General features: G+C 55.8%; 2 protein-coding genes across 7 annotated transcripts; one reads left to right on the top strand and one right to left on the bottom strand.

Annotated features, from left to right (window-relative positions):
* Positions 1-359: 359 nt before the first annotated feature.
* ELOVL1 (ELOVL fatty acid elongase 1) lies at positions 360-5218 on the top strand. 3 transcript variants are annotated; one of them, XM_060089653.1, is made up of 8 exons: positions 360-495; positions 3018-3077; positions 3265-3455; positions 3633-3713; positions 3839-3895; positions 3985-4090; positions 4174-4310; positions 4487-5218. In XM_060089653.1, the coding sequence occupies exons 1-8, from the start codon at positions 405-407 to the stop codon at positions 4706-4708; spliced, it is 945 nt and encodes a 314-aa protein (XP_059945636.1). In that variant the 5' UTR covers positions 360-404; the 3' UTR covers positions 4709-5218. The 3 variants fall into 3 exon arrangements, with proteins under 3 accessions (XP_059945636.1, XP_059945639.1, XP_059945638.1); XM_060089656.1 differs by lacking the exon at positions 360-495 and adding an exon at positions 1250-1322; XM_060089655.1 differs by lacking the exon at positions 360-495 and adding an exon at positions 1729-1872.
* Positions 5219-5387: 169 nt separating this feature from the next.
* On the bottom strand, positions 5388-9430 carry CDC20 (cell division cycle 20). Of its 4 annotated transcripts, none has more exons than XM_060089652.1 (11): positions 9326-9430; positions 8981-9169; positions 8718-8866; positions 8534-8630; positions 8223-8351; positions 7926-8122; positions 7712-7806; positions 7334-7562; positions 7052-7177; positions 6009-6126; positions 5388-5637 (listed from the first exon to the last, which is right to left on the bottom strand). In XM_060089652.1, the coding sequence occupies exons 2-11, from the start codon at positions 9159-9161 to the stop codon at positions 5459-5461; spliced, it is 1500 nt and encodes a 499-aa protein (XP_059945635.1). In that variant the 5' UTR covers positions 9162-9169; positions 9326-9430; the 3' UTR covers positions 5388-5458. The 4 variants fall into 4 exon arrangements, with proteins under 4 accessions (XP_059945635.1, XP_059945634.1, XP_059945633.1 ...); XM_060089651.1 differs by having other exon boundaries at positions 8981-9190; positions 9326-9428; XM_060089650.1 differs by having other exon boundaries at positions 9296-9403.
* Between the last annotated feature and the right edge of the window lie 1966 nt (positions 9431-11396).

The raw sequence follows: 11396 nt of genomic DNA, 5'->3' as shown, positions 1-11396 counted from the left end.
TTTCCCAGGGTCCCAGGCCGGGTGGACCGGCCACGAAAGAAGCTGTGTTGGTCTAGCTGGTGGATAAACCCCCAGAGGGCCCAGAATGAGGCCATGCGCGGGCTGAACGTCAGGAAGGCGCAGGGTGCAACTGGGGCGGGCCGGAGCCAGGCCGCGCGAGCTGACGGAGACGGGAGGCGATGCGGCGGGAAAGGGTAGGGAGCAGGGGCGGGGCGTGCTTCCTGCCCGGGGCCCGGCGGCCCGCCCCCGCCCCCACCCCGCGGGCCCGCCCCCGCCCCCACCCCGCGGGCCCAGCAGAGACGGGGCTGGCCGGCCCCTCCTGCCTCAGCCCGCGGCCCAATCAGCGGGCGCCCCCCACCCGGCCCGCCCCCTCCCCCTCTGGTGACAGAAAGTCGGCCCAGCAGATGAGGAAGTGGCAGGCAGCCTGGCCCTGGGGATACCTCTCCGGCCCTGCTCCTTCCGAGCCCACCACGACTGCCCGCCTGGCCCCCACTGGTGAGTCGGGACCTCCCAGGGCGGGCTCGCCACGTGCCCAGGCCCCTGCCCCGCTGGGCCGCCCGGCCTGCCTTGCCCTGCCCTGCCCTGCCCAGGCTGTGGGCGAGGCCGTTCCTGGGGAGGGTGGGTGGGAGGTCCCAGCTCTCCGGGGCTGGGCCTCCCCAGCAGCCTCCCTCCCGTCAGGCCCCCATTTGCTTGAACCTGGGCCTTCCTCTACCACCTCCTTCTCTTGCCCCTCTCCCCCTCTTACTCCTTCCTCCCCTTGGCGCCCTTGTGCACCGCCACCGCCCCCTTCCTTTGCCTGTCTGCCTTTCCCTTTCATCCATCTGAAAGGAAGGAAGGACCAGACTGAGTTCCCCCACTGGGGACACACCCAGATTCTGCTCAAACTTGGGGAGAGGTCCTTCCAGAAGCCTCGAGCCACCCCTGACCTCCAGGGTGCATGCGTGTGTAGGCTGGGGGGAGGTGAACTTGGGGATGGTGGCTGAGAGAGCCTGGGAGATAACAAGCTGGCAAGCTAACATGGGTCGGGCAGGAACTGTGTGTTAGATCGCGTGCCTCTGGGTAGGCCCTACCCCAGAATAAGCAGCCAACAAAAGTCTGATTGTGAATGAATGAATGAATGAATGAAGAATGGTGACTGCCATCCGTGAAAAGAGAGCTGTGGGTGTGCCTGACCCAGGACAGGTATATGTCTGCACACGGTGTGGGTGATGTTGCGTTCGTTCACCTGCAGGTGGGCTGTGTGAGTTTATGTATGTGACCACGTTCATCTGAGACTCAGACGTGTGAGGAAACCTGCGTTTGAGCACAAGCACTTGCACATGGTAATGCGGGTCCTGTGAAAGAGTGTGTGTGTGTTTGGGTGTGTTTGCCAGTGTGAACGTAGCTAGGAGCAGGCCTGAGTGTTAGAGACCATGCATGTCAAAGTCCATGAAGACTTGTCCGGGTGGTCAGAGTGTCAGAGGAGGGCACTTGCAGCCTGCAGGAGCCAGGTGGGCTCTGCGTGCACGTGTGTGCTGTAGCCACTGGCGAGTTGTCGTTGGTGGCGGGGAGCTGTGACAGGGGCTGTGTGTATGGGAGGACTTGGAGCCTGACCTTGATGGGGCAGTTGTGGGTCGGCATGGAAGTTGGGGGAGCGTCTGTGACATGTGTGTGTGAGGGGCGCATGTGCAGCCCCCGTAGCTGTGTCAGAAGATGTGTTCTTCACTTAGTACCTGCACAGGTGCTTCTCTGGGTAGAGGGAGCCTGGCCGACCAGAGTGCAGGCAGCTCGCAGAGCATCTGCTGTCCTGGCTGTTCGGGGAATGCCTTGCCCCTCCGGGACTGCCTCGAGTCCCAGGCTGTCCTCCGCCTGGGCCAAGGCTTTTGTGTCCCGGTGAGCCCTCCCCCGACATTCCTTCAGGCTCTGAGGGGAAGAGGGCCTAGCCCATTAGGACCCCTTCCTTGAGGGAGGGGAAGATTCCTGAGACCTCCCCCACTCCCCACCTCCTCACATGCCACTCCCTGCCCCTCCCTGGGAGAGAAGGGTGATGGTACCCATTCTGAAGTAGGACAAACTGAGAATTTAGGAGGGGATGCTGGGTGTGGGTTTTCAGCAGTTCTCTTTGGGCCAAGGCTAAGCCTGGGGCTGGCGTCCTGGGAGGTTTCTAGCCAAAACCTAGAACCTTAGCTCATCTGACTGGTCTGGGGTGGGTGGGTGGTGAGTCCTGGGCTTTACTTGGCTTTCTCAATCCTGGTGGGTCCCCCAGGTACTGACCTGTGGCCTGGACCCACCCTCCACCCCATGTGCAGTACAGCGGGGCAGGCAGAGGGCGGGGCTGCTGCCAGATCTAGTCAGACAGGTGGAGCCGCCAGGGCAGGAGTCTCAAAGAGCCAGGCTCCTGGAGAGGGAGGGTGAGAGGAGAGCGCCAGAGAGGAGAGGCTGGAGGTGAGAGCCAAGGAGGGCAGAGGAGAGCCCGAGGGGGTGACTCAGCAGGGGAGAGGACAGGAGGGACCATCCCGGGAGATGTGCAACCTGAAATGGGGCAGGAGAAGTTGAAGGGGAGGACCCCTGGAGAGAAGGAAGACCCCAGGGCTGGAGAGATGAGGGACTGGCGAGGAAGGGAGAGGAGGTTCATTCTGGAGGTGAGTTCCCTGTTGGGAGGAGGTAAGACTCTCTGGAAAGAGACCAGGAATTGAGAGTCCTCTTGTGGAAGAAGGGAGGGGAGGTCAGGAAGTAAAAATCTCTGGAGACGAGCAGAGCGTAGGGAGAGGAGAGGAAGGTGTGGAGAGGAAGGGCGGAAGAGCCCTTCCCAGGCAGGCAGGGTATGCGGGAAGCAGATCCCGCCCCCCACCCCGAGCGGCCTCCTCCTCACCCTAGTCCCCAGCCATTCCTTCCTCTCACTGCTCTGTCCTTTCTGCAGTGAGGTGTTGGGAGTTGTCCTGTCTGGTCTGTGTCCTGTCTGTGGGTCAGGGGTGAAATTGGGGGATGGGGGGAACACAGTCGGCCCTGTCTGACACCCATCCTCCCTACCTCGCCAGAGTCCTTAGCCAGGATGGAGGCTGTTGTGAACTTGTACCAGGACATGATGAAGCATGCGGGTGAGATGCTGTCCTCCAACCCTTTCTCCCTCCCACCCTGGGATCCCTGGATCTAGGGCTGTCTCCTAATGGTGGAGAGTCCCTTCAAATCCCTTGACCCTTTGTGACCTGACCTCATGTCTGTACACCTGGTGGGGACCCTTTGGACTCTGTGACCCTTCCTGACTCCTTTGACCCTTATTCACAGATCCCCGGATCCAGGGCTACCCTCTGATGGGGTCCCCCCTGCTAATGACCTCTGTCCTCCTGACCTACGTGTACTTCGTTCTTTCACTTGGGCCTCGCATCATGGCCAATCGGAAGCCCTTCCAGCTCCGCAGCTTCATGGTTGTCTACAACTTCTCACTGGTGGCATTTTCCCTCTACATCGTCTATGAGGTGGGCCTCCAGGATGCCTAGGCTTTAATTCCTGCTGGCAGGATAAGGGGCAGGCCCTAGGGCCAGAGCATGGCATCTCCTTTCCAGAGAGGCTCAGCTCTATTTCTCCGTCTAGAGAACAGAAGAGACTTGGGGGAGGGAGGGGAGTCTGGCCGTCTAATCCACACCCCTTCATAGTTCCTGATGTCTGGCTGGCTGAGTACCTACACCTGGCGCTGCGACCCAGTGGACTTTTCCAACAACCCGGAGGCACTGAGGGTAAGTGGGGACGGAGGCCAGGTCCTTAGCAACCTGGGGATAGGAGCAGTTTGGACGTGCCCTGTGCTCATGAGCCAGTTTAGAGAGGCTCTTGGCGGTCCTAAGGCAGCCCTGACTTCTTACAGATGGTTCGAGTGGCCTGGCTCTTCCTGTTCTCCAAGTTCATTGAGCTGATGGACACGGTGAGTAGTTACATGAGATTCGAGAACTTGTGGGGAGAAAGGAGTGAGAGGCCCTGGCTCTGAAACCCCTTACCCCACTCTTCTCTCAGGTGATCTTTATTCTCCGGAAGAAAGATGGACAGGTGACCTTCCTACATGTCTTCCACCACTCAGTGCTTCCCTGGAGCTGGTGGTGGGGGGTAAAATTTGCCCCAGGTGAGTGGTGAAGACCACTGGGGGAGAAGGGACGGGCACTGGGGACCAGAGGCCCAACTCAGGTCCTGATTGTCCATGCACAGGAGGAATGGGCTCTTTCCACGCCATGATCAACTCCTCTGTGCACGTCGTCATGTACCTGTACTATGGATTGTCTGCCCTTGGCCCTGTGGCTCAGCCCTACCTTTGGTGGAAAAAGCACATGACAGCTGTCCAGCTGGTGAGGGGCCTGAGCCTGACCTATAACCGTCCCCTGAACATTCTGGTCTGGATCCTACCTTTAGCCAGCCTACTTCACCTTTGACCCCAGCCCTCCCTACTCGGCATTCCGTTTCTCTACCCCCTTTCCCTCCAGTCCTCTCACTGTGCCCTTTGACCCTTGCCTTTCTGTCCTAGATCCAGTTTGTCCTGGTCTCGCTGCACATCTCCCAGTACTACTTCATGCCCAGCTGTAACTACCAGTATCCAATCATCATCCACCTCATCTGGATGTACGGCACCATCTTCTTCTTGCTCTTCTCCAATTTCTGGTATCAGTCTTACACCAAAGGCAAGCGGCTGCCCCGTGTACTTCAGCAAAACGGAGCTCCAGGTACTGCCAAAGTCAAGGCTAACTGAGAAACGTGGCCTAGCTAGGCGCCCACCTAAGTGCCTCAGGACTGCACCTCGGGCAGCATCTGTCATTGTCCTCCCCAGCTACACCTGTGACCAGGGCTTATGTGGTCAGGACTGAGCAGGGGACAGGCCCTCTGCTCCCCACAGCTGGTACACACGGGCCACTGCTTCCATTCCTCCTCTTCTGGCCAGCCCCAGGGACATGGCCTCATTGCCCTCTGCCACTGCAGAGCCAGGGGCTGAAAGGGCTGGACACTTACTTCCCCCTCCCTGCCTTACACGTGGCGGAGGAGCACTCAGGGCTGGCCCCCACCAGGGTCTTGTGGCCTTTTTCCTCACACTGAAGAGGTCAGCAATAATCTGTCACCGTGGACCCAGGCTCCCTCCTTCTCCACCCCACACTGAAGTAGGAGCTTCTTGGCCAAAGGTCAGGGTGGTGGGGGCCTGGGAATACAGCCTGTGGAGGCTGCTCACTCCTTTATGTCTTCATTAAAAGTGACAGAGGAAACCGCTGAGGCTGTGTGTGTACATGTGTGAATGGAGGAGGTGGGTACAAAGCCTGCCAGCCTGTGTGCAAACAGGAGGGATGGTCAAGGTGCCCACAGGATGGATGTTTCTAGCTCTCTGATCGCAGTAGAGAGGAGCCCCTGGGAAGGCTGCTGGGACAGAGGTCATGCCAGGAGAAGAGAGAGACGTGACTTTATTAGAAAAGTAAAAAAAAAAAAAAAGCAAAAAACTGAGATGAGTTGGTCCTTAACGGATGCCTTGGTGGATGAGGCTGCTTTTGGCTGCACTGGCCTTCTCCCGCTCCCGCCGCCGGGCAGCGTCCAACTCAAAGCAGCGCCACAGCCGCAGGGTCTCATCTGCTGCTGCTGATGCCACTGTAGCCCCATCTGGGCTCATGGTCAGACTAAGGACCCGGGCTGTGTGACCTGGGGCATGAGGAGGGAAAAAGTGAGAGCAGTACAAATGAAGGTAGATACCTATAGCCTTCCAATTTTGAGAGCTTGTTTATAACAGTCTGAGATAATTAACAATTCACACACTATATAAAGTTCATCCTTTTAAAGTGTACAGTTCACTGGTTCCTAGTATATTCACAGAGTTGTGCAACCATCACGACAGTAATTCCAGAATTTTTTCATCACTCCATAAAGAAAGTCCTCATTACCCTCTCCCCTCAGCCTCTAGCAGCCATTAATCTGTTTTCTCCCTCTCTGCATTTGCCTCTTCTGGACATTTCATATAAATAGTCATACAATACATGCCCTTTTGTTTCTGGCTTCTGTCACTTAGCACCTACCTTTCAGCTCAGCCACCTTCGCCATGGTTGGGTACTTCCAAATAACCAGCTGGTTCTGGGCAAAGCCATGGCCTGAGATGAGCTCCTTGTAGTGGGGAGACCAGAGGATGGAGCACACCTGTGGAGAGGGACTGGCATGGGCATGACGTACATAGGGCCAACGCTACTCAAATCAGAACCAAGTCCACCGTGGTGTTAGCCACCCTACCAGGTGCTACGGACTCAGACTTGAATGACTGTAGTCCTTACAAAAGCCTTTTGAGAGTTATAACTGTTACTCACTTTACAGATCAGGAATCAAGCAGAAGGAAGTTCAGCGAGTTGCTTAAGATCACATGCAAGTTAAGTTAGTAGGAGGCAGAGCCAGAATTTGAACCTGAGCCCAAGGTTAGAATGAAGGCTGCATGTGCTGGGCAGGGGGCTGGCAAGAGAGGAAGCTGCAGTGCTTGCAGGGAGACACACCAGCAAGGGCCTCAAATATCATTCTAAAGCCTATGGATTATATACTGTAGGTGATAGGGAGCCCTTGCAGGGTTTAAAGAGGACAGAAACAGACCACCCAGACCAGTGTAGAGGACAGACTGGGAGAGAGAGGAAAAGACCAGTGCTGTGAGCCTCCACTGGGGAGAAGGATGAGGCCGAGGGGAGGGCACACGTGTAAATGATATTCTGAGGTAAGACAAATGTCTTGGTGACTAGGTGGGGAGGATGAAAGATTCTAGGTTTTCCAGATATCTGAGTGGTGTCCCTCACAGCAACATAGGAGGAGGAGGAACACATTTCAGGGAGGCAAGGAGAAGTGACAAGTTTAATTTGGGACATATTAGGGTGGTGCCACCTATAGCACATGGCGTTAGAGACAAGCTCTCTGTGGACTGTTGGAAACGTGGGTCTGGAGCTCATGAGGGAGAGCTGAGTTAGAAGTTTGGAAACCATCAGGGTATAGCATCGGTGAAGCCGCTGGAGGGGACGTGGTTGCCCAGGACGGCTATATAGAATTAAGAACACATCTGGGAGTGAGAGGCTGGAATGAGGAAGACTACCTGGGAATGGGCATCCACAGCACTCAGACAGGCCCCAGAGCAGACGTTCCAGATACGAATGTGTCGATCACTTGTGCCCCCTCCAGTTGCCAGGACGTTGGGCTGCCAGGGACACCAAGCTACAGCCTAGGTGTGATAAAAAGTTGGGGTCAGCAGGTAGTAGAGCTAGACACAGAGCTATAGGGCTCACAGATTAACCCAGTCCAATGCCACCATCCCTTGTCCCCAGAGGTTCTGAGTGAGAGTCTGCAGAGGCCCAGCCCAGCCCAGCCCCACTCTCACCTTGACAGCCCCTTGATGCTGGGTGAATGTCTGCAGAGGAACCCAGCCACTTTCTCCAGGAGCACTAGGCCACACGTTGACCAAGTTATCGTTGCCGCCACTGGCTAAATGTCGTCCATCTGGGGCCCAGCGCAGCCCACACACTTCCTGGCTATGGCCACTCAATGTGGCCACATGGTGTTCTGCTACCCGAACATCATGGTGGTGGATGTGGCCAGAGCGTGAGCCACTGCAGGAGGGGAGAAGGGAATCAGGTCCTAGAGCAGTGCCAAACGCCACCAGCAGGCCAGAGCTGCTTCAGTTCAGAGGTGTACAGTCCGGGGAGAGGGGGCCAAAATCATAGACTGATCTTGTGACAGACTAGCAAAAACCACTAACCTGGACAGGATATAGCTATTCCAACAGAGGGAGCCCACTCGGGCAGAATGACTGGTCATGTTTCGAAGCCGTTTCTGCTGTTGCACATCCCATAGCTACAGAGAGAGAAGACCATGAAGATCAGGACTTGGCATTAACATCCTCCTGCTGGGCAAGACCCCTGGGGGTCTTGTTCTGGGGAACAATAGAGCTGCAGCACAGGGACAAGTCTCACCTGCACCTCAGCACTGCTGGTGCCCACAGCCAGGTAGTTGCCCTCTTTGATCCAGGCCACAGAAGATATATAGTCCCCAGGCTGCTCCAATTGCAGCAGCTGCAGGATGTCACCAGAGCTAGCACTCCACAAGTACACACTGTTGTCCAAAGCCACAGCCAGTACATTCCCAGAGCTCCAATCCACAAGGTTCAGGTCTGCCAGAAGGGGAAGGGAAGAGCATGAGCTTTCTAGTTTGCCTAGTCCCTCTCTCTCCCTTTTTCTCCATCCACCGGACAGGGAGAAGGCTGCACTTACAGTAGTCATTCCGGATTTCAGGGGCGTCCAGGATCCGGTCTGGCAGGGAAGGAATGTAACGGCAGGTCTTCCTGCTGGAGCTGGGCGTGGCCTTCTGGCTATAGAGTACTTTCAGTCTGTTCTGGTAACCTGTGGCAACGGAGTGGGTCTAGACACTGGGAGAATTGACACCTCCCCCTGCCCCTAACCAGGAAGGCCAGAGAAGCACCTTCTCTCCCCTCAGTCTTAGGTGGGAAGAGCCATCTCATCTATCCCGAGCCCTGGGGATGGAATGACACCTCCCTCCAAGAGCTGAAAACTTCAAGTCTTACCCTCTGGGGCATTTTGTGGTTTTCCACTGAGCCGAAGGATCTTGGCTTCCTCCACATCAAAACCGTTCAGGTTCAAAGCCCATGCTTTCTGATGTTCCTGGCACATAAAGGTGGTGGTGAGGTGGTGGTATTATTCAGATTATACAGATCGGTTTCCTGCCTTAAGCCCCCCTGGGACACATACCTTCTTGGTGGGCGTCTGACTGTCTTCGGGCTGGTTCTCCTTGCTCAGGAGGAAGCTAGCGACCTCCATCTGGGAAGCACTGCGATGGGGGATATAGCGGTCACCGCCAGGTTTGCTGGGAGTGGTCTGAATCTTGGAGCTGGATTTGCCTGGGGCAGGGAGAGGGAAGCCAGACTGTCACAACAGGCTCCCATGGGAGCAGTCGTGAAGGCTGTTCTCAGCCCTTCCCTCTTCCTGCCCGCGTCCCGCCGCACCCCACTGACCGGGAGTTCGGCCTGGGGTCCTGCCGGCGCTGTGGGATCGGTTGGCTGCCCGCATAGGCGAGGGGGCCGGCCCCGCGGCTTCCTTCGCCTTGCGCTGCCAGCGCGCAGGGGGTGCATTGGGGATGGGTGTATCCAGCTGCAGCAGCGAGTGCAGGTCACTCTCGAACACGAACTGGGCCATGGGAGTGTCTGGAGGGAGAGGGCTACCCGCTGAGCCCCGGAGGAAGAAAGGCGACCGTGTCTGGGACGGCCGACCACACAGGGCCACCCCGGCCGCAGCCCCTCCCAGCCCGGCACCCCCGGCCGCGGCCTCACCCCTGTTCGCTCGGCCCAGCCGCCTCTCACCGTCAGCTCAAAGCAGACTCGGATCCCAGACCGGCCTTAGCAGTGCGGATTTACGCTTCTTAAACTCTCCGCTCCGAGCACTCATTGGCTCCTTCAAAACCCAACCGTCGCAATCGTCGCCCTTGCCCATTGGCCTCCACGGCACAGGGGGCGGGTCTTCCGGGGCAAGTCGCAGATCTCACGGGAGTCCAGCAGTGGAGCGGGATTTGAAGGGTGGGAGAGAGGCAAAGGCAAGTCCTGCGCCACCAGGCGTCGGAAAGCGGGGCTGGGCGGGGCTGGGCGGGGCTGGGCGCGTCGCGTCTGGGGGCGGGGCCTGAGCTGCGTGCATTCCCCCGTCGCTTCCATTCATTCCTCAGCCTCCCCGCACCCGCCCTTCACACTTAACTCTGCTTGTGGGTCGTGTTTATGATGCAAAGTGCAGGACTCGGCGTAATGACCTAAAGCACTTGAGCCTTTTTAGAGAAGGTTACAGGCAGTGGCCGGCCAGCCGGCCCGCGGGCGGGGAGGCGGGGGCAGGAGTTGATTGAGCAGCTTAGAAGCAGAAAGAAGGCGGGAGCGTCCACTGTTAGCTTAGTGCCTGCGGAAACACTGATAGGAAGGAAGTAGCTCATTTGTTTGTTTTTAAAAACTGTTTTGTTTGTTGTTGTTTTACAAACAAGAAAAATGAGGCTGAAAGAGGGGTGAATTCCTATGGTCAAGAAAAAAGATCAGGATTCAGGATTCAGATCTGCCTATCTGGGAGATAAGATTGGACTGCCCTGTGAGGGAAACAGGGGCTCACCCCCATGGGGCTTTAGAGTTGTAAGGAATTTTAGAGATCCGCTAGTCTAATGTGCACATGGTGCACCCTCCCCGTCCCAGCAACATACCTTTTTTTTTTTTTTTTTTTTTTTTGCGGTACGCGGGCCTCTCACTGCTGTGGCCTCTCCCGTTGCGGAGCACAGGCCCCGGACGCGCAGGCCCAGCGGCCATGGCTCACGGGCCCAGCCGCTCCGTGGCATGTGGGATCTTCCCGGACCGGGGCACGAACCCGTGTCCCCTGCATCGGCAGGCGGACTCTCAACCACTGCGCCACCAGGGAAGCCCCATATCCATATTTTACAGGTGAAGAAACCACGGCCCAAGAAAGGATTTGCCTGAGGTCCCATGTTGTTAGGAGTCCAGGCCTGACTCCCATTCAATCGTGCTCTAATAATGATTTCAATGAATTGTATGATATGCTTAGAGGTGAAGCAGCAATAATAAAAATAATCATGGGTACCATTTACTGGCCATCTGCTAACTGCGGTGTTTAAACAGTTTACATACATTACTGCGTTTAATCCTTAATCCCTTAAAGCAGATGCTTTATTCCATTTTTACAAAAAAAGAAACCTGGTCAGGGAAAGGTTTGAAACTTGTCCAAAGGCATACAGGCCATAATAATTAGTGGAGCCAAACTATCTAACTAACCTCAGCAATCTAACCATATGCTACACTGCCCCAGAGAGAGGCTAGAAAAAAAATCACGTTTACAATCATTAGCCTAAGATCAACTCTGATGATGACAGAGAAAATTTGGGGGCCCTTAACCCAAATGATATTGTTATTATTTTAAATTTTGAAGCATTCATGCTGTCTCTTTCCAATTACTTTGGAAAACAAGGAGTTAGATGTCCTGGGATTGGAAATGGGGAGTCCCTGAACCCCAGAGGACATAGAAAGGTCAGGCTGGTCAGGGCCTTAAATGTTAAGCTAAGGAGTTTGGACTTTATCTGCCAGGCATTGTGGAGTCAGTGAGAGTTTCCGTGCAGGTAAGGGCCAAACAAAACATTTCTGAGGGCAGAACATAGCGAGCAATTTGCAGCTTCTGGTGTAAGGGTCACTGTAGAGGAAAAGAACAACAGGGTAAATGAGAGTACAACTTCAGGGAATGTGAACATTTAAAAATAAAGGAATGAAAGAAGCCAGTGGAGATTATAACTGACATGGACCTTGAAGTTGGAGGGATTCTAATATGATACAAAATGGTCAAATAGAGTGATGACAGAAAAGGTCAGAGTTGGCTATTGGGAAACAAGTCTTCGGTGAC

The sequence above is a fragment of the Mesoplodon densirostris genome, chromosome 2 (assembly GCF_025265405.1).
Source record: "Mesoplodon densirostris isolate mMesDen1 chromosome 2, mMesDen1 primary haplotype, whole genome shotgun sequence".
NCBI classification, from domain to species: domain Eukaryota; kingdom Metazoa; phylum Chordata; class Mammalia; order Artiodactyla; family Ziphiidae; genus Mesoplodon; species Mesoplodon densirostris.
This window is presented reverse-complemented; position numbering and strand designations above follow the sequence as displayed.

Excerpts from the sequence above, each read along its gene's own strand:
- ELOVL1 (XM_060089653.1), top strand. The coding sequence starts at position 405 with ATGAGGAAGTGGCAGGCAGCCTGGCCCTGGGGATACCTCTCCGGCCCT. Across the intron at positions 496-3,017 it reads TGCCCGCCTGGCCCCCACTG|AGTCCTTAGCCAGGATGGAG; the intron begins GTGAGTCGGGAC and ends CTACCTCGCCAG. Across the intron at positions 3,714-3,838 it reads ACAACCCGGAGGCACTGAGG|ATGGTTCGAGTGGCCTGGCT; the intron begins GTAAGTGGGGAC and ends GACTTCTTACAG.
- CDC20 (XM_060089652.1), bottom strand. The coding sequence starts at position 9,161 with ATGGCCCAGTTCGTGTTCGAGAGTGACCTGCACTCGCTGCTGCAGCTG. Across the intron at positions 8,867-8,980 it reads GACCCCAGGCCGAACTCCCG|GCAAATCCAGCTCCAAGATT; the intron begins GTCAGTGGGGTG and ends TCCCTGCCCCAG. Across the intron at positions 5,638-6,008 it reads GAAGGTGGCTGAGCTGAAAG|GTCACACAGCCCGGGTCCTT; the intron begins GTAGGTGCTAAG and ends CTCATGCCCCAG.